This window comes from Neodiprion lecontei, chromosome 3, assembly GCF_021901455.1.
Source record: "Neodiprion lecontei isolate iyNeoLeco1 chromosome 3, iyNeoLeco1.1, whole genome shotgun sequence".
Taxonomy (NCBI): domain Eukaryota; kingdom Metazoa; phylum Arthropoda; class Insecta; order Hymenoptera; family Diprionidae; genus Neodiprion; species Neodiprion lecontei.
Genome location: NC_060262.1, coordinates 32,701,123 through 32,719,827, shown reverse-complemented (window position 1 = coordinate 32,719,827; position 18,705 = coordinate 32,701,123). Strand labels below are relative to the sequence as shown.

At 43.3% G+C, this 18,705-nt stretch overlaps 2 protein-coding genes across 2 annotated transcripts; one reads left to right on the top strand and one right to left on the bottom strand.

Moving 5' to 3' along the window:
* The first annotated feature begins 323 nt into the window (after positions 1-323).
* LOC107220169 (autophagy protein 5) lies at positions 324-2,850 on the top strand. Its single transcript, XM_046734488.1, has 5 exons — positions 324-370; positions 630-806; positions 1,081-1,283; positions 1,489-1,811; positions 2,013-2,850. The coding sequence occupies exons 2-5, from the start codon at positions 651-653 to the stop codon at positions 2,144-2,146; spliced, it is 816 nt and encodes a 271-aa protein (XP_046590444.1). The 5' UTR covers positions 324-370; positions 630-650; the 3' UTR covers positions 2,147-2,850.
* A 7,397-nt stretch (positions 2,851-10,247) lies between these two features.
* Positions 10,248-17,123, bottom strand: LOC107220164 (lateral signaling target protein 2 homolog). Its single transcript, XM_015658634.2, has one exon. It carries the CDS (start codon positions 15,628-15,630, stop codon positions 12,691-12,693), a length of 2,940 nt encoding a protein of 979 aa, XP_015514120.2. The 5' UTR covers positions 15,631-17,123; the 3' UTR covers positions 10,248-12,690.
* Between the last annotated feature and the right edge of the window lie 1,582 nt (positions 17,124-18,705).

Sequence of the window (18,705 nt, the reverse complement as noted above, 5' to 3'; positions counted from 1 at the left end):
ATGTCGAAATCGGTAACTCTCTGATGTCCTGCAATAAGTTTTCAACTCTACTATTGGAACATCTTAGGGAGCGCAAGCGCACAACGATTTTCAGTTGCCACACCAAAGCCCATTAGGGCAACTGTTTTTATATTCCTCAATCAACGTGAGTATTAAGGTAATAAAATATAACAGAATATTATATACCTTAGTAAGCTTTACATTGAGCCGAAGATGCCACCTACCGGTAATTTTGTTTTTCAGCAAGAACCCCGGCAGAGTCAGAACGTATTCCAAGGTAAAACAGTGTACATTAGTATCCACCTAACTGCTAAGCTCTCGTGTATGTCGTGGTTACACCTCGAGCAACTCGGTCACAACTTATACCTGGGTAACTTCACAAATCCCGAGTTGAAATTGGAGATGAAAGTCGAATTGTCATGTGATAAAACGGCGATAGTCATTCCTGGAACGTATATTTTTTCCTCTACATTCGCCACCCAATTTATGCCTCGCTAGTCAGTCACTCAGTTTGCACTTGTGTCACGGCGTTAAGATAAAGTGATGGAGGGCATAACCTATTCAATAAGTGATTACCCGTCAGTGTAAGCTAGAAAGTAAGCATCAAAGGTCGACAAATTGTTCTTTAGGTTTGTCAATTAGTCGTCACCATGGCTAACGACAGAGAAGTTTTACGGGAGATATGGGAAGGCAAGGTTCCAGTCTGCTTTCAACTTGATTCAGAAGAAGTCTGTGAACTTCAGGCTCCAGCTCCTTATTATTTGATGGTCCCTAGGTTAAGTTATTTTCCTCTCTGCGTTGACAAGGTGAGTAAAATGAATCTGCACATTACACAATATCATTAAGTACAATTATCTCCAATAACTTGAAGTTAATAGAATATTTTCGAACAATCTATACGTCTCAGGGTAGGTGTTCATTCATCAATAAATAACTCTTAACGAATTGATGTTGAGAAAATCACGCAGCTATTATCTGCATCATTATCTGTGTAAAATGTATAGACTATTGATAAGTCAAACAATATACACAGAATACACCTACTTTTTATTTCAGCTCTAGAAGTTTTGTGCATTTTAGGTTCGCAAACATTTCACGCGCCACATACAGAAGGATAAACAGGATAATGAAATGTGGTTAGAATTCAATGGAGCGCCATTGAAATGGCACCTACCAATCGGCGTATTACTTGACCTGCATGCCATAGATATTCAACTGCCTTGGAATATCACTGTCCATTTTGACAAATTTCCAGAAAATGCCATTATGCACTGTCAGAATAAGTATGAATTGCTTCTGTGTTGCTAATTTTAGTTACAGACAAGATGGAATAACTTTAAAGGGTACATGTACCATTATGATCATACATGAAATAAAATAAATTAAACCATCAACATTGTTCTACCCAATTAAATTATTGAGTGTAGTGCAAAGTTGACGTTACTGCAAAGTGGAAATTATATTTAAACCATATGCATTTGATTCTAGGGAAGTAGTGGAATCGTATTTCCTGGCCTGTATCAAAGAATCTGATGTACTGAAACACAGAGGACAAGTCGTATCTAGTATGCAAAAGAAAGATCATAATCAATTGTGGCTTGGGTTATTGAATGATAAATTTGACCAATTTTGGGCCATCAACAGGCGTCTTATGGAATCTAGCAATGACGATGGTTTCAAATATATACCCTTTAGATGTTACCTCAGTGAAGAAAAGTACATTCAAAAATTGGTGAAACCTGTTAACGAAGAGGGGCAGAGAAAAAAATTAGGCCATTTGTTGTCGGAAGTCTTTCCTGACCAAGAAAAAGGTTTGCAATTACTTTTTTTCGTTGCAAACTCGTAAATTAGTTATTGTCACTCATTCTGAAGCAGTGGTATTTATTAAATTGGTAGTGAAATCAAATTGATGAGAAGATAGTTTATGTTACTCCCAGCTGTGTATATGTATTATTTGTCTAGTATCTAAGGTATAAGGTGTAAGACTCACAAAACTTCTTTTTTTTAAACAGTGGTTGTGAGAACACATGGAATTACCCCTCTACCAGAAACACCGCTTCAATGGCTATCAGAGCATCTCAGCTATCCAGATAACTTTTTGCATTTATGTCTAATAAACTGGTCACCAGAAGTAACCTCGAAGTAGATACTGACGAAAGTATACGTGACTTGTATCTGTTCTTCTTTGTCGCACTATTTTCGATGAAAAATAGTCCGAATGCAGCATCTCGATACAATGCCATTATTGACGGAGTTTGCACACCAACGTATTGTTCATGATTTAACGTGCGATAAGGACTTGGTAAATTGTCGCGTATCAGGCAGGTACTTGTTCATTTAACTCGCTGTCGTACTGGCTACCTGTGTACAACTATGTATTGAAAATGCAAGATTAAGATCAACTCTCAGGTTTAATTCTTATAACTTTTTACGTATGAACTTTAGATTCCTCATTACAGTAACGAGCCTTAGCCAATGATATACTTGTATGGATATCTTATTTCATGATTGTTTTATGAACGATTCTTCTGATTTATATTCAATTCGCAATGGTTAAATCCAGTGATAATGAAAAACTTTTTGAAAACAAGTGAAATTATTGAATTCCGTGCGAATAAACATCGAAATTTATGGTGCTTCATATTCACTTGACACTATATTGGGGTTCAAAGTCAAGTAATCAATTGGGTATGTTTGTTTCACAATGAATTTCGGTTTACCCGAAGTAATATAGACGAAATTTTGAATGAAATTCGAATATTATACTATTGCATAAGTAATATATTTAATCATTTCTATGTATATATGTGCTGGATTTCTTATAAGTGATGAATAAAATAATTACTATGAGTTTGCCGCTATATTTTTTACTTGTATCAAAGACATAACACTACATCGCTCAACTGCTCTTACGCATTCACGTCATTTGAAGCCGTTTTCTTGATTCTTTCAATTTTACTTCTTACTTCAGTTCCCACTTCTCTTCAAGCATCGCATTCGAACTGACCACAAATTCGTTAGTAAACCGCATTAATACTTATTACTGTACGTGTGTATCGTTATCAAATTATTGAGCAAGCTGCATTTGGCTTCATTGATATCTCTCCAGCGTTTGTCGTGTTCGGCGTTGATCTCGCAACATTTTTAACAATTACTGCGTCGTTACCATTATTGCTATATTCCATTGTTTTGCGACTCGGACCAAAGCTCAGGTAATTTTGCAAGCATGGTCGGTTTTGATGTTCCTGAAATCATCAACGTTTTATTACGATCAATTTTCATTCCCTTGTGCTAATGGCAATATATTCTATAATTGGTATACGGTAAAAAAATGTCAATACCTCAAAAATAACCAGAGCTGTGTCCTGATAGCGTTTGTGAATGTCTTGGGGTCCTTTTATGTGATCCGGACATTCGTATCTTGCAGTCATCTATTAATTTACAATCGGCCAACTGTGATAACGAAATTTTACTACGTATATTTTCACCATCCTGAAGTCCAGTTTCAACTTCGATGCCGCTGTAACAAATTGTATGCCATCATCTGTGAGGAATTTTGGGAAAAAAGATAAAAATCAAAATGCGTTTTCACTGCATTCGAAAATATGTTTAAGAATCAATCCGGAATTTTCGTAAACTCCTGTCCAACCTCTTTTCGTATTGTAGCCATTCTGGCTTACCGACAGAGCATCGGTCGATAATATTGAGGCTGCGCCAACCGATGGCGCCAACCTGTGGTCGTGGCGCACGATGTGACGTTGGAATAAAAATCTGAAAGGTCTTTTCATTCAGGCGCAATTGCTGCGAGAGCTACGTTAAGATGACTTTTTATATTACACATTTTCTTTTTTCGCAGCGACTAGGGTATAATAATGACGTAAGAATATATTTTGCCGCCTCTGTCTATAATAACACGGTGTCGGAACGAAGTGGCGTAGCGTGAATCGAGACAAAAATACATTTCTAACGCTTTTGCAACGCGTAGAAACAACATTCTACCTCGACTGCAATTAAGAACAGAGCTAAGGAGCAGCATTAAGTATTAAACTAGTTACTGCAGCTGGATTATACTCCGTTATGAGAAATGCATTTCGGACTCTCCGTTGTACGTACGCTTAACAGAGTCGAAAAATATGCAATCTAACAAAGACGCTCCGCCACGTGTCACTATGATCGAATCCATTTCGCCTCCGTATTGTACGCAGGCTAACATGTGGGTTACAGGTATGTGTATTCTCGTAACGCACAGCGCTCTTCGTCGCCTTCCAGCTAATCTCCAACCGAGTTCGTTCCCTTGTTCTTACGTACGCTCTTCGTTACTCCGAACTTGTCGCCCACTGAAAGCTCTCGAGACAGCGCGGCTGTTCGAAAATAATACGGCTACTGTAAGCGAGTGCATTACACAAAGAGAATTGTAGACTCTGCGGGGAAGAGCGAAGGAGCAAAAAGTCAAGGAGGAAATAAAAGAAAAATCGGTGGTCATCTACCGCCGCAGAGAAGCCGTGGCTCGATGCCGCCGCTGCGTGTCTATACGCTGAAAATTGGCCCCGGGCCAAATCTAGTATATTCCCCCTTTGCTTTTCCACATCCGCAGAAGAGGCAACGCTGTTAACTATTATAATTACACCTACGTGCCTGCGTATTTCTATCTGCATTGCACATACGCGTTATGTATCGTTATACGGCGGCACGTTACGTGTACCTGATTTTAGGGGAAAAAAACTCGTCGGTTTTCCTCGTAAATCAATTGCTGCAACGTTTTTATTCCTAATTCTGTTCAGGAGAGGGATATGCGTTATCGAGTCGTGAAAGCATGTTAAATTAATAGCGAACAATGGATCTCGAAGGGTGGTCCATGTGCATAACGGAGAGCATTAGTCTGCTCGGTTGTCGCATTAATCTCGTGTCTAATTACCCGCACGTGTATAATGTCGGGCCAATTCTTGTTGAAGATTTTTACAGGCTGGTGTATATCAGTTGACATCTTAATAGACTGTAATATCGTACGGTAGCAATAACGGCTAACAAACGAACCCTTTGTTAAGGTAGACGATTGCGTAAAAATACGTTGATTTGGTATTACCGCACTTCCAGTTTACGTAGTGCCTAAATATTCACAATTAGCAACGGGCTGAAAGGCGAACTTGGAAATATGAAGTGAAAATATATGCAATATTCGTATTCGTTGAAAAGCTACATTCATGCAGCTGACTAGATTTTTACCGCAGATATAGGTTTTTCGCATATGCCACACGTAGTTATTGCACAAGACAGAGGCAGAACCTACCAAGTTTGGGCAAAAAACTTACCTCAAAATTTGACATAGTACAGGATTTTTCGCGAATATTTCTACGGTAAAGCATAATAAACTGCATAAGCATGCGTCTGCAAACATGCAAGTCGAGACAGGTGCGTATTGAAAATGCGTTAGGTTTAATCTCGGATCCAAATCTGCGGTTAATTTGATAACAGTGTGACCGCACAGTGCAATTATGCACAGGTATGCGGTATAATCGTGGCCTTTGGTAACGGGGCTCAACTCTTCTAGCAACAACAATTGCGCTCTGTTTAGCGCTGCTGGTGTTGCCGTTGAGGCCAATGGCTGCTGCAGGCTGCCGCTACAGTAACTCTGCGTACGCTCTGTGGCTGCAACCATCTGGTCTGCAATTGCTTTCGCTTGCAACCATTCTCGATAAGGAACACAATGCCCGCTACTACGCTCCGTAAATCTCTTTTGTTTTTTTTAATTTTTTTTATTTTATTACATATGTCTTTTATTATTTTATTTCCATCTTTTTCTAGTTTGACGTAGACTGCACCAAGCCGGGAGTGCATTTAACATTCGCATTCGGTGCAAATGTGCACAAGCACACATATACATATATCCTACGTGCCTGGGTCCCGAATGTGCATCGTGAAGTAGTCGTGCCTGCCAGTCGTGCATATAGATATAATATATATTGTGGTATTATATATAGGTAAATACGGAGTAAACCTATAAGAGAAGAAATCGTTGTAAATCTTGGACGGCTGGTTGGTGTTCCTGCATTGATTGGCCAAAAATACCTATAACAGCATACAAACTTTTAATATATATAGCATTCTGGCTAGTACTAGCACACATATGTGAGTATAAGGTAACTCAATCGGGTTATACACGCTTTCCCATTTGAATAACGAGCGTGGAACGGTACGCCTTTTCCCACGTCAAATTCCTGTGAATCGAGAAAACCGTTAAGGCCTTCGTAGGGAAGCCTTAAAAGGTTTGTAATTTTCTCTTCAAAATTTATTAACGAATATTATTTCAGAATATTTATCGGAGAAATCGTAAGGTTCTGTGTTAATATGACGCATAATAAAGTAACGATATCTCATCGCGGTATTTGAAGTAAATCACTATCGCAGTTCATTTCCTAAATTGATTAAGGAATTGATTAAATAAGAAAAACGCTGCGCTAATTCATCAGTGAACACGTGAATGTATAACCTCAATATATTTTTATGCTATGAAATTTTCACAGAGTTTTGATTTTGGCACGCCAACTTTCAAAGTAGATGATATAATTTTTGATTAGCATATGTTAATATACTATAATTAGATCGGTTTGCAATTGTTACCCCAATAATTAATTTTGAGAGTTTATCACTGAATAAAACCACTGTCGAGCTTTGAGGCTGTGAATTTATGTAGGGCTTCTTCTCTGGTATTTAATCGTAAATAAACAATAAGAGCAATCACAGCTTATAATAACAGCCTGCTCATTGCACGTCGGACGGCAAGTCTGACGTATTGACTTCGTCTTGACTTGAGAGAACTTGCGCAAGTTCCCAACTGCGCTTATACCTTTGCGTAACAGAATAACTATGCGCGTGGTTTATACACATTGCATACCTTGCCCCGTTTCTATCATCATCATCATCATCATGTGCCTACTCGTTGCGTGCTAGCAAACATATTACGCCCGTGCGAAAACGGGACAATTAGGCGTCCAAATATGCGGCAGAGCTACCGTCACGGATCGCGATTAGTGATGAGAAACTTCCCGAAAGCATTGCTATTCCGTAGAGTAATCCGCAATCACACATCTCAACGTACCTGTGAAATTGGACAATATATGTAGAATATACTGGACACGTGCGTTTTCCAATACGCAGACACGTATCAATCTCAGAGAACAATGCGTGAATGCTGCAGATATATTACGAAAAAGACCGAATAAGAGTGTCTTGTGTATCAAGACCCTCGGTAGGCTCGCGCCAAGTATATTTAAAAATGATAAAATTTTTATTTACTCGCGAGCCGATGCATCAAGAGACTCAGTAGAGTCACGCACTGGTTGTGAGTACATTGAAAAAAAAAATTCACGCACAAGCCGACGTAGTCTCTTTAGCGTGAAGAGAAGCCTACGGCCAATACGGCGAAAATATTATCACATATTTCTCCCCTTTGACGATTAATGGCGAAATTGGAGAATTTTAGAACGTGGGTATCTAATCAATGGATCTATTTCAATGAAATCAGTGAACGGAGAGCTGAGATATACTCCGAAGAATTTTCGTCTCCGTCGTCTTCAGACCACTTTCGCTTGAAAGTTGTACGAGCATAAAGATAACATAGAAAGGTACCGCTCTATGCCAAAGTTATATGGAGACAGAAACAAGAGCGCGTGTCAATCTAGCTATATTTGGTCGATGGAATAAGAGAATTGCAGTATGAGTATAAAAATGATGTAGAAAGTCATTCGACCCATACGAAACTTACATGGAGACGAAAATAAAGCGATACTACGGTCCAGTTATGATAACACGGTGGTGTGGTACACGACTTAATTTTGGAAACAATTCATCAGCATTTTTCGACATTCTTCATTTTATACAAAGTAGTAGCTCACCAAGTAGGTGTTCCGAATTTTTTATTAGTCCCTAATTGTTGGTTTTTCGTGTCGATTTCTTATTTTTGCAAAGAAGTTACGTTGCACTTGGTAATAAAGATATCGATTACAGTATTTTTTGCAGATAAGGGTATCATTACTGGTACTCATTTCAGTATAGACCGTCATTTTGGTGGTTTTTAAGCTGCCAAGTAAACTTTTTTTAGTAGATTTCAATATAACGTATTAGGCGCAAGGTTTTTGCACCCGAGGTGCTTTTTGGTGAAAATGTTCTACCGTCCTTGTTGATTTCTCAAATCATCGTACCAGTCCACGGCAGTGGCAGGTTGACGTCTTTTCACAACACGTTGCAAATCCTCCTGGCGCGGTATCAGCAGCCGCTCTGCCGCAATTGGAAGCGGTATTCGTATCAGGAATTTTTATCTGCCGGGATTTGTAATGAAAAGAAATAAAAATAATCTCACAATTAGTTAGCAGCCGGTCAACTTTACTGAGAATTGACGCAATCAAACGCGCGTGCAAAAACGACGATGCGAATATGCGATAACGACCGACGACGAGTCGACGAGGCCGAAGCATCGCGAAATGACTCACGATATCTGCAGCCTTGTGATTAATATCTATGCCGTTTACTGTCTCCGCGGTACCGTGAGATTCGCGTATGACATCAAGGAAAATAATTATAACCATAGTCGGCTTCCCATTGTTAGCTGTGGTCAGTTCCCAAGGATAATTTAACAATGCGGGCGCGATAACTGAATTATAATTTCATATTGCGTTCAAGTTCGGTTCACTCCGCGGATTCTTGACTAAATTTATTGTGTGTCACCGAAGGTTTGTTAGCAAAATCCGGACACAATATCATCTACCTCATTTCCTGTGTAATCGAAAAGCTCTGGTATTCTGCGGGTTATTCTGTTCCCGATCAGGGCTTGCAGCGATGGTTGATGCTTTTTTAACCATCGTACTGTATTTCATTTCCAGAAATACTGTTAAGAATAATTTGCTTCAATATTCGTACTCGTTAGAGAGAGCGGCAATCATTAACTAGTCCGTTACATTCGACATATACTGTAACGAGTATGTATGCATAGGTGTACATAGGTATATGCTCGAAGTGGTATACCTACAATGATATTGCCGTCTCGATTATATTATTTCACAATCAGTGGAAAATGTGATGGATTCCCCACCGCGCACCCGCGTCTAATGGAATATTTTTCTGTAAGCCTGACAAACGAATAACCGGTTCACTTTTGTTTTTCTATATCCAGAAAAGGCAACGAGAATTTATCTGATTTCCTCTAATCGAAAACAGCGTCATCTGACAAGAATTTCTTGTTAAGCTGATAGTTGACAATGATACACCGATGGCGATACGCGAGTTATTACATTGCGTCATCAATGAGTACAGGGAGCACTCTCAACACCTAGGCATAAAACTAGCGTAGTCAAACCTACGAATATATATTGTTATTATAGATTCACCCATGTAATTTATGGTAACTTATTATACGTTTATTTAGCTGACAATGAAGTCCGTCTTCGTCGTGGTGTGCCCGTGCGATATCAGGGAACAATGACCTACGAAAAATTGTCACTAAAAACGCGAGATTCTATTTTTTGACTTGTGACACACGAGTTAGAAGGGATTACGCACAAAAATATTTTAGTACTTCCTGTGTGAGGCGTGACGTTGCGGACGCGGTAATGCTGGTGTTTCACTGGTAAACATGAACTTTGTTAATTCGGCTTAATTGAACCAGCATCTTGTACCTCTACACCAGATTTTTTGTGGTAGGCCATTAGCTGGACTTTAGTAGCCGTGCCCAGAACGAAGAAGGAAAACTGTAATGATTAAACAGCGGAATGTAAATTAATCAATTATACATTTGTTTAAAAATAATCTCTTATATTTGCTTCCAAGGTCAGTAAATTTTTTTATATAATACACTATTAATTATACAATAGATATTTTTCGAATGTACAAAAAATTAATTGCTTGCCGATGAATCACGTTATAAAAATGATATTTTATGTATTGATATGCGGACAATATACACTCGTGTGAACGTGAATTGTTCAATAGTAAATATAGAATATTATTTGTATTTATGTTTAATAGAATATCAGTAGGCGCCTGAAACTCTCAACTGCAAAAATTTAGAATACATGTATCATTATCGTTTAACTAATTAGTCAATTAAATTACTGTTCGATATCACACCTTGAGCTGCCTTCGGCAAAGTTTATAGAATTGTTGCGGCCTTTTTTGCTTCGCTTTTCTTTTGTTCTATTTTCCTTATTCCGTTTTGTTTTTGCAAAAATTAGGCACAAAGATTTTTGTCAGTGAAAAATTTCAGAGGCACGCGCTCTACATTCTTGCTATAACAATTGAACTCCTGTATTAAAATATAATTTTGATAAATATAAATCTAGATCTTTTTATTACTCAATCGCTTAGTATATATATATATACGTATATATAGCAATATATATATATATATATATATATATTGCTCTAGTATTAGACTCTGGAGGCTGTACAACCGGTAATATAGATACTGATCATTCATCACATATACATAATTAAGATTTACATTATTATTTTCTTTTGTCAGTCATTCAACAATACTATTTTTTTTTTATTGAGTAAGGATTATGGCGTTATTCAACTATTATGGCTTAAATTTACATGATTTCTCTTCCCTTTCTTTTCTTATACAATATAATAGCTTTCTTATCAAGAGTGTTTCAAGTTTTTAATTTAAAAATTTCTATAAAGGCCTCTATTATTATGATTTTCCCTGTATTACATAAGGCATGATGCACACTTGATTAGTCGACATGGATTAAAAATTTTATTATGAACACGATACGTCAATAATTTATGCACTCTTACTAAATTCGTAAAGTTTAAATCTAACGATACGACAGTTTCTAAGGCACAGGTATTGAATATATATATACACGTGTGTGTTTATGTGTATATATTCATATAAATACACCCTATAATCGACATATTATATAACTTACATTGGACCATCGTGATATTTCGTGTACTGGTATTTCAATTGTTTTGTTTTCTAGGCTGTGTACCAGTACTAAAGTTATTTTCAAACAGGCACTATGTGTATAATAATTAGAGATGCCACGAATATTCGGCTACTATTCGGTATTTGCCCTATTCAGCCACTTTTTTTTTAATATTCGGTACTCGGCCGAATACTGAATACCAAAGTATGAGAAAAACGCACATATTACTAAAAAAATGTATCTTTTTTTATAACAAATTATTGCTTCAATACTAAAAATCTATCAGTGGTAGGTTGCGATGAATGAAAACCATTTTTTCAGCATTGGTTGGTAGGAAACGATTGCGCTTGTCGTCGTAAACAATACCAGCTTCTGAAAATAGCCTCTCACTATAAACACTACTGCCAGGAGACGATAGATATATAAATCTTAGCGAATTTTGTCAGGCTTGGATACTGTTTTGCGTTTGCTGACCACCACTTGTAAGACTCGTGACCTGTCACGCGCGATGTGCACACATCTTACGCCGAAAGTTGGGTATTCGGTATTCGGCCAAATCACTATTCGTCACATCTCTAATAATAATTGTGAAATGTTCAATAAATTGGTAAATTTTGTAACTAAACTATTAATAGCAATAATAGTATCAATAATAGCAATATAATGAATAATTGTGATATTAATAATAATAATAAAATAATTCAACATGCTTTTACGTATTTACATTATATGTACAGAATTGCGTTTAAAAAAATACACATTAACCATTAGATAAATTTTACGTGGAAGCGGTTCTTTGAGCAATTGAATTCGTCCTAATTTGGCGACGCTTATAAAGGTATAGTGTTAAACAGATGTTTATATACCTATATATATATACCAGAGTTGGAATAAAATTAATTCACAGAAGTTGAGCTTTGAGTCGCAATTTCTTTGGGTTTTTATAGATCGCGTTGTATGATGCAGCAGTTCGGAAACTCGCCTCGCGGTCACGTATCTGTCGAACGGCTTAGAAATATCTATCTGACATAATTTAGTAATTATAGATTGTGCGACGTATATCGGCCTTTGGCGACCTTTAAACGGCCTAGCTGATGTACTTGGCTGATCTGAGATAAAGAAGCAATCGTAAGTCGCTCTTCGAAGTGCAGGGCGAGATAGAGTAGCGTTGTTAACGAGAACCACGACGGCGCTAAGGTAATGCTAACATTTTCTCCCGCCTTTCGCACATATTGTAATCTCGGTTTGATCCACTAATCGTATAAGAGTTTAATCTTCGTTACCGATCTTATCAATTCCCAAGATTGGTGACGTTGTCGAGTTCGAGCGACAGGACGGTGGTTTCATACGTGATAGAACTCACGTCTTCTCATTAAAACATGTTATTAGAGGCGGTCGTAGTTTCGCCTGCTCATACACATACCGTCGCATACGATACCCATACGAAATGCGGACCACGCGTGTACTTTCGTGCCACCTGCGGCCAACCGAACGACGTCGTTTAGCATTTCTAATCGTCCCGAACAGCCACCAACCGCGTTTCGTTTCGGTTTGGATAGAAATCGGTCACGACTGATCGTTGCTCATCGCAGATTAAACCTTCAGAGGGTCGCCGGCCTGGCTCTTTTAGGAGTCAGCGAATAACTCGGAAATTCCACCGAACGTTTCGACTATTTATATACCTAAATTATATCTCTGAAAAATACCGAACGTCAAGGGAATAGCGCCGGCCCTCCAAAGGCTAAAAGCTGCGCGTGAGTAGTTACGTGTAATGCGGCGCCGTAGGATATCGCACAAAGGCGCTGCCCACCTGCGATACGTCGGAGTAAAGGCCTTGCGCGGGGGTTCCCCACGAGATCGGTACTCTAAGGCTCAACTCTAGGGCGTAACCTTCGCCGTTCCTGTTTCCGGCCCCGTTGTTACTATTCAAATTGCAAACGCTCTGGCAATTGTTATTGTTATTGTACTGATGCGTAAAACCGTTGAACAAAACTTGATCTTCGATGGGTTTTGCGATGGGATTGTCCAGGTAGGGTTTGAAGAGGATGGCGTCACGCTTCGTCGCGGTTACGGAGGGTGGAGCGGACGGGACTGCCGGGGGCGCCGGAGGGGTTGGGACGGTGCTGGTAACAGGTTCGACTTGGGAGGCGAGGTCTGGTATACCTTTACGTTTGACGAGACAGAGGGGCGCGTCTTGGGGCGCCGCGTTTTCATCCTCGGTATGCGGGCGCAATCTTTTCGGTGAAGTAGCGTAGCCGCAGCAGGACAAGGTGCAGGATCTTTTCAGCGGCGAAGAGGATCCCGGCGACGTTACGATATGCTCCATGTTTTCTGAATCGTAGCACGAAGCGGAACATCCTTGCTTCGAAACCAGCGACATTTCCGACGAATCGTGAGTCGACACGGCGTAGCAGGATTGAATTCTGTTGTAGCTGCAAACGGTGCTTTCGGAGATCCTTAGAGATTCCTGGGAGTAGGAGGCAACGTTGTCGGCGCAACAGGAAAGCGTGCATCGTCGCGGCCCCGAGGTTGAGCTCAACAATATTTCCGATGTTTCGGCGGAGACAAAGTGCGAGGGCTGCCTTGGACGGGGAGAAACCGGGTCCGGACTGTAGCAGCAGTAGGGATCAACAGAGGTCTGTTCCAGCGGCGATAATCGTGGGACGTCGTTGAGATCGGCGGGTGCGGTATTGGTCCGAAGATCGATCGGCGAGTCGGCGGAGGAAAGAGGACCGAGTCTCTGCCTGGATATACCGCCGCGCAGAGCGATCTCACCCCTGAGTTCGGTCTCCTGGGAGAGCCATTTTTGTACCTGACGCCTATTGATACCAAATTTACGGGCAGTGGCGCGTTGGTTTCCAGCGACACCGGCGTCGCGGTGGAAGGCGTCGAGAACGTCGAGCTTGAATCGCAGCGAGAAGGAACGTCGTCGGGCAAGGTCGTTGGAGGGGGCCAGCGTCGTTGCCGTCGAGTAGTCTAGGGCGTCCGTCTCGCTGTCGGAGCTCGTGGTCGAGTGCTCCGAGCTCAAGGGGCCCCGAGAACTATGCGGACTCGGTAGGCTTTGCGCGGGGCTCGAGGGACCCGAGCGAAACACCCCTTCCAAAAGGGGGCTGCTCCTGACAGACGACAGGCATTGTATCGGGGCCGAAGAGGGCAACGCAGGTGGCTGGACGAGATCGACGTATTCGCCGTCCCCCGGCGGGTGCGAATGCGTTTGCGATACATGACGATGACGATGATGATGATGATGCTGGTGCTGGTGCTGAGGCTGCGGCTGTTGACGATGAATCTGTGCGAGCGTGTGCGTGCGAGGCTGCTGATGCTGCCGGTGCGGTTCTGGATAGGCCTGCGGACGCGCGATTGCTTGGCGTAGCGACGCAACGCTGTTCCCGTCCTTGTTTGCGTTCCCGGAATTCTCGTTCGCCTCGGCTGCGCCGCCGGCTCCTCCGTCATCCCGGGTTGCCTGTGTCCGTAGGGGACTCGTGCGTGATACCTCCGAGTGAACGGCTGCGGTGGTGGCGTGATGCGGCGGTGACAAGCCGCGGGGAGGCAAGGGCGACAGGGCCGAGCGGGAACTCGGGCGCCCGGTCGGCTGGTCCCGCGGATCGCACGGCCCTGGCGCCGCGTCGGCTGCCACCGTCGCCGCCGCGTCTAGGCTGGCTGGCTCGTTCTTAATCGTTACTGCAGGCGATATTTGACTCCCGATATCGCGCTCCGTAGCCGAGATGGCTGGGAAATTCTCGTGGCAAATATTATGCGGGTTATACCTGTGAACCGGGGAGCGGTTATACCTCGACGATGATGCCTGTTGGTAGGTATTGACGTCGGGCGATCCCTCGTCGTACGAAACTACGGAGTCGAACTTGTAGCTGCTGTTCGCCATGTAGTAGCCGCTCCGTTCGTCCGATCGGGACGGCGAGACGTAGGTTGCGTGGCTCGCGGATGTTTCGGAACGACCAGCGTCGAGAAACTCCGGACGGGTGGTAGCTAGCAAGTGCTGTTGCAGGGCGTTGTTGTTGCTCGCGGGCGATAACGTAGCGTTACCGTTGTTGTCGTTGTCATTGTTATCGTGGTCGTTGTTGTTGTTAATGTTGCTATCATTGTTATTATTATTCCCATTTAGCGCAGCCACGGTACGCGGACTGGGGTAACGGGGCGAAGCGGGGCAGTGCTGCCTAAGGGGGGGCCCTTGTTGCGCCGGTGGAAGAGACAACTCTTCGTCGCCATGCAGTCTGGCGCGACTTAGGTTCAAGGCCGGCGCTGGAGCCGTGGCCGCCGCCTCTCGAGGGCCCTCGGATCCCGGGGCCCCGGAAATCGTGGAATTCCCTAAGGAGTGACCGTGAGATGAAGTACGTCCCGGCAGGGCCGAATCGACACAGCTGGATCGCAGGCTGTCCTCGCACTGCAACCACTTTTGTATCTGCCTGCGATGAATCCCGTATTTCCTGGCCGTCGCCCGCTGATTGCCACGGCAGTCGATGTCGTTCCTGTACGAATCTAGGACCTTAAGCTTGAACGCGGGTGCGAAAATCCGTCTGCTCCCCATCACACCCACGGTTTTTCGAATGCCGCCGCTGCCGCTGCTGCTGCTGCTGCTACTGCTGCTGTTGCTGTTGCTGTTGGTCTGCTGATGTTTCGTCACCATTTTAACACAGTTCTCTTCGTCGGTCGCGGTCAGGCCGTCGGCGACGCCATGCGCCATAATTAACGAATCACTTATCCGAGACTACTCCTCACGAGACACTTTACACAGAACGGATAAGCACTGGCAATCCTTAACCACCACGTAACATTGCACGGAGCGGCAAGCGCGCGGAGTTCCTTTTGGGTCTTTGGAGATGCCGTAACTAATTTTCATCCCCACCACCATCGCCAGCGCTCCGCAGCACCGCTCGGGCTCTCCGATCCCCTCTGTGCCTGTCGGCCCTCTCCTCGCCCCGCTCTTCGACCGAGCCGTGTGTCCCCCTCCGCCGTCCCCCTCGGCCGCCCTCCTCTACAGGCCTCGACACGGCCGCCACTACCAGTCATTCCGACCGACCGGCACAAGAACCCTCGTAGGCGCCCCCCTTTCACACCTCAGCGCCGTAAAACTCCGCCATTTTGTGGCCTCACTTCCGTTAATGACGCGCGGGAAACACTGCCCGCGGCGCCATGTTGTCTGCCTCGGTCTGTGCGCCGAGAGCGCGAGAGAGACTCTCGCCGTCCCTCGATTTCGTTGCGACGTATCCGATCCTCCTGCCACCCGACGACGCTTACTTGACTTTTGACCCGTGCTTTCCTCACCCAGATAACAATACCTTCCGCAAACCCCCCCACCTCATTCAAGATTCGCGTTCGTCGGGGCGTCAACGCTCCCGTTGTCGTTTGCACGTCTAATCGTTCGAATGAAACTCCGAACGGAAAGCGAGTACGAGAGGGATAGATTTAGAGTGAGAGAGAGAGAGAGAGCATGGGGAGCGCAAAATGTACATACGCGGAGAGGGAGAGAGGGAGATGCGTGAAAGAGAGAGGATCGAACTCCGAGGCGGAATACAGCGAGCGAGCAAGAGAAGACGCGAGCCGACGCACAGTAGAGTTTCTCATATGCGGTATAGAATGAGATCATCTTGTTTTTGTGGACTGAGCCGGCAGTTAACAAGTTTAGCTCTCGGACGTTGCCAGATCTCGGCACGTAGGCGACGCGAAACTCTAGCGTGGCGCAAGCCGTCGCGATTTTCCGATCGCGACTATCTTCGCGTCGGTTAAATACCGGCCCGCGATAACGCATCCGGCGTACGCGTTTATCTCGGCGCGTGGTCGATGTCTAATCGGCCCGCGTTAACGCCGACAAAAACTCATATCCCGATTCGTCCTTGGGCGACGCGTTCGGCACGGCGGCGGACGTGGCAACGTCGGAGTTCCCCTTCTTTGTCCGTCGCTGGTCTTGCCAGACAGGGTGTCGCCAGCTCGGACGACCCGGCCGACGGAACGGAGCCTTGCGGCGACGAGGGGAGTCAGGGGAAGGGGGCATCGCCTGCCACACGGCGCGGTGCGGCGTAGGATCGGTCGAGGACCTACATTCATGCTCGGCCATGTTTGAAAACTTGCGTCCGACTGGAATGTGGCCTCCGGGGCCCTCGAGGGCCTGATCGGGGTCCGCGGGGATGGCGGGGGACAGGTTAGGCTCGGGCGAAGGGAAGGGGGGGGGGGGGAGGAAGGGCAGGAGAGGATCGAAGGGGGGGCCCACCCCCTCGGTCGTCCCTTGGCGCCCCAAATGGGCGAGTAACCAGAGACGCGCCTGTGGCGACCGCGCCAGACTTCTCGGCGCCGAAATAATATACCCGAGACTCTATGTACAACAGCGTCTTGACTGTATCTACTATACGGCTCTTTGCGTGCACTGGACGTAGGGATACGTGTATGGTTGTGAAACGAAAGCAACCACATTGCGATAAACATGCGCTCATTCTTCACACAATTTCTATATGTTGTTCGTGTACCTTATCTTATCGTCCGCATAGATGAATAGGCGTTGCTAGTTTCCTATTGAAAACTGTACACTGTGCAGCCATATCTGCCCGCCGCTCAGTGTGGTATTTCGATTAAACGGTAAAATCTCGGATGTCCAAACGCCGGAGTCATGGCTTCGGCACGGAAAATACACGACGATCTGCCCATCAGGCTCGAGCTGTACTTTTACTATTTCCCGTTTTCGTTATACGTATAATACGTATGTAACCGCGTACGGATAATCAATACTCGGAAACACCCGAGGAAACACCCGATTGACTCGCCTTACCGACTGACGACTACGCAACTTGTTCGATTTACTACTTACCTTCGCGTTCGCGGTAATGCAGAATCTTCCGAGTACAGATCAAATGTACGAAAAGGTTACGCGACGTCTTTCTACCACAGAGAAACCTTTATTCCCCCGAAGTCAACGCGATATCACTTGTATCAATCTTATAGCATTTTCCATCAGTTTGAATGTGGGAATGTACAGGAGTTGCCACATGACACGATATATGTATATAGTATATATGCATAATATATATATGTATATATATATAATGCCAAGCGTACAAGTATCCATGTAGGAGGATGCAGCTTCTCAACAATAAACTGGTCGAGTGTTTCTCTGTGTTATTCGAAAAGTTTTGAATGCTTTAAAAATTACCCAATATCTTTGCGCTTGTCCGCAGAAAAACATTTTCTCCATCTAAATTTTACCTAATTGTTATTTAGAGTTAGTTAATTACTTTATACGGTTCTTGAAATGTGACTTTTTCCTGGTTAATAAGAAATCGCATATATTAAACTGATACCCACCTCGGTAGTTTCGTTGTCCGAATTACACCCACAGATGTTTCATATAGATAAAACTTATTACAATTATAGTGAGATAGAAACATGATTATAAATATCAGTCACGTGATTCTAATGTGCAAGTACAAATTACGACACGTGCACAGCGGTTTATATTATCCGATCACCTTATCCGTTTACGTGCGTATATTTGTATGAGGAATAATATGCGCGTAAGCTTGTAGAAGTTCGTATGCCTGTTAAAAAAGACACAGTGGAGCATTATTAGTACATGATTTCTGTAACGTGCCGTCAATATTTATATCGTGATTGCTTCGGTCTTCTGTAAAACTTACAATTAGTGAAAATTTTAATGCTTTGGTAATTCTAAAAATTTCATAACCTTTAGAATAAATTTTTACGAAAACATGTCGAATCGAATGAACTTGAATGAGAACTTGTTCCCTTAACATCATATAAAGGTTGCATC

Excerpts from the sequence above, each read along its gene's own strand:
- LOC107220169 (XM_046734488.1), top strand. The coding sequence starts at position 651 with ATGGCTAACGACAGAGAAGTTTTACGGGAGATATGGGAAGGCAAGGTT. Across the intron at positions 807-1,080 it reads TTCCTCTCTGCGTTGACAAG|GTTCGCAAACATTTCACGCG; the intron begins GTGAGTAAAATG and ends TGTGCATTTTAG. Across the intron at positions 1,284-1,488 it reads ATTATGCACTGTCAGAATAA|GGAAGTAGTGGAATCGTATT; the intron begins GTATGAATTGCT and ends ATTTGATTCTAG.
- LOC107220164 (XM_015658634.2), bottom strand. The coding sequence starts at position 15,630 with ATGGCGCATGGCGTCGCCGACGGCCTGACCGCGACCGACGAAGAGAAC.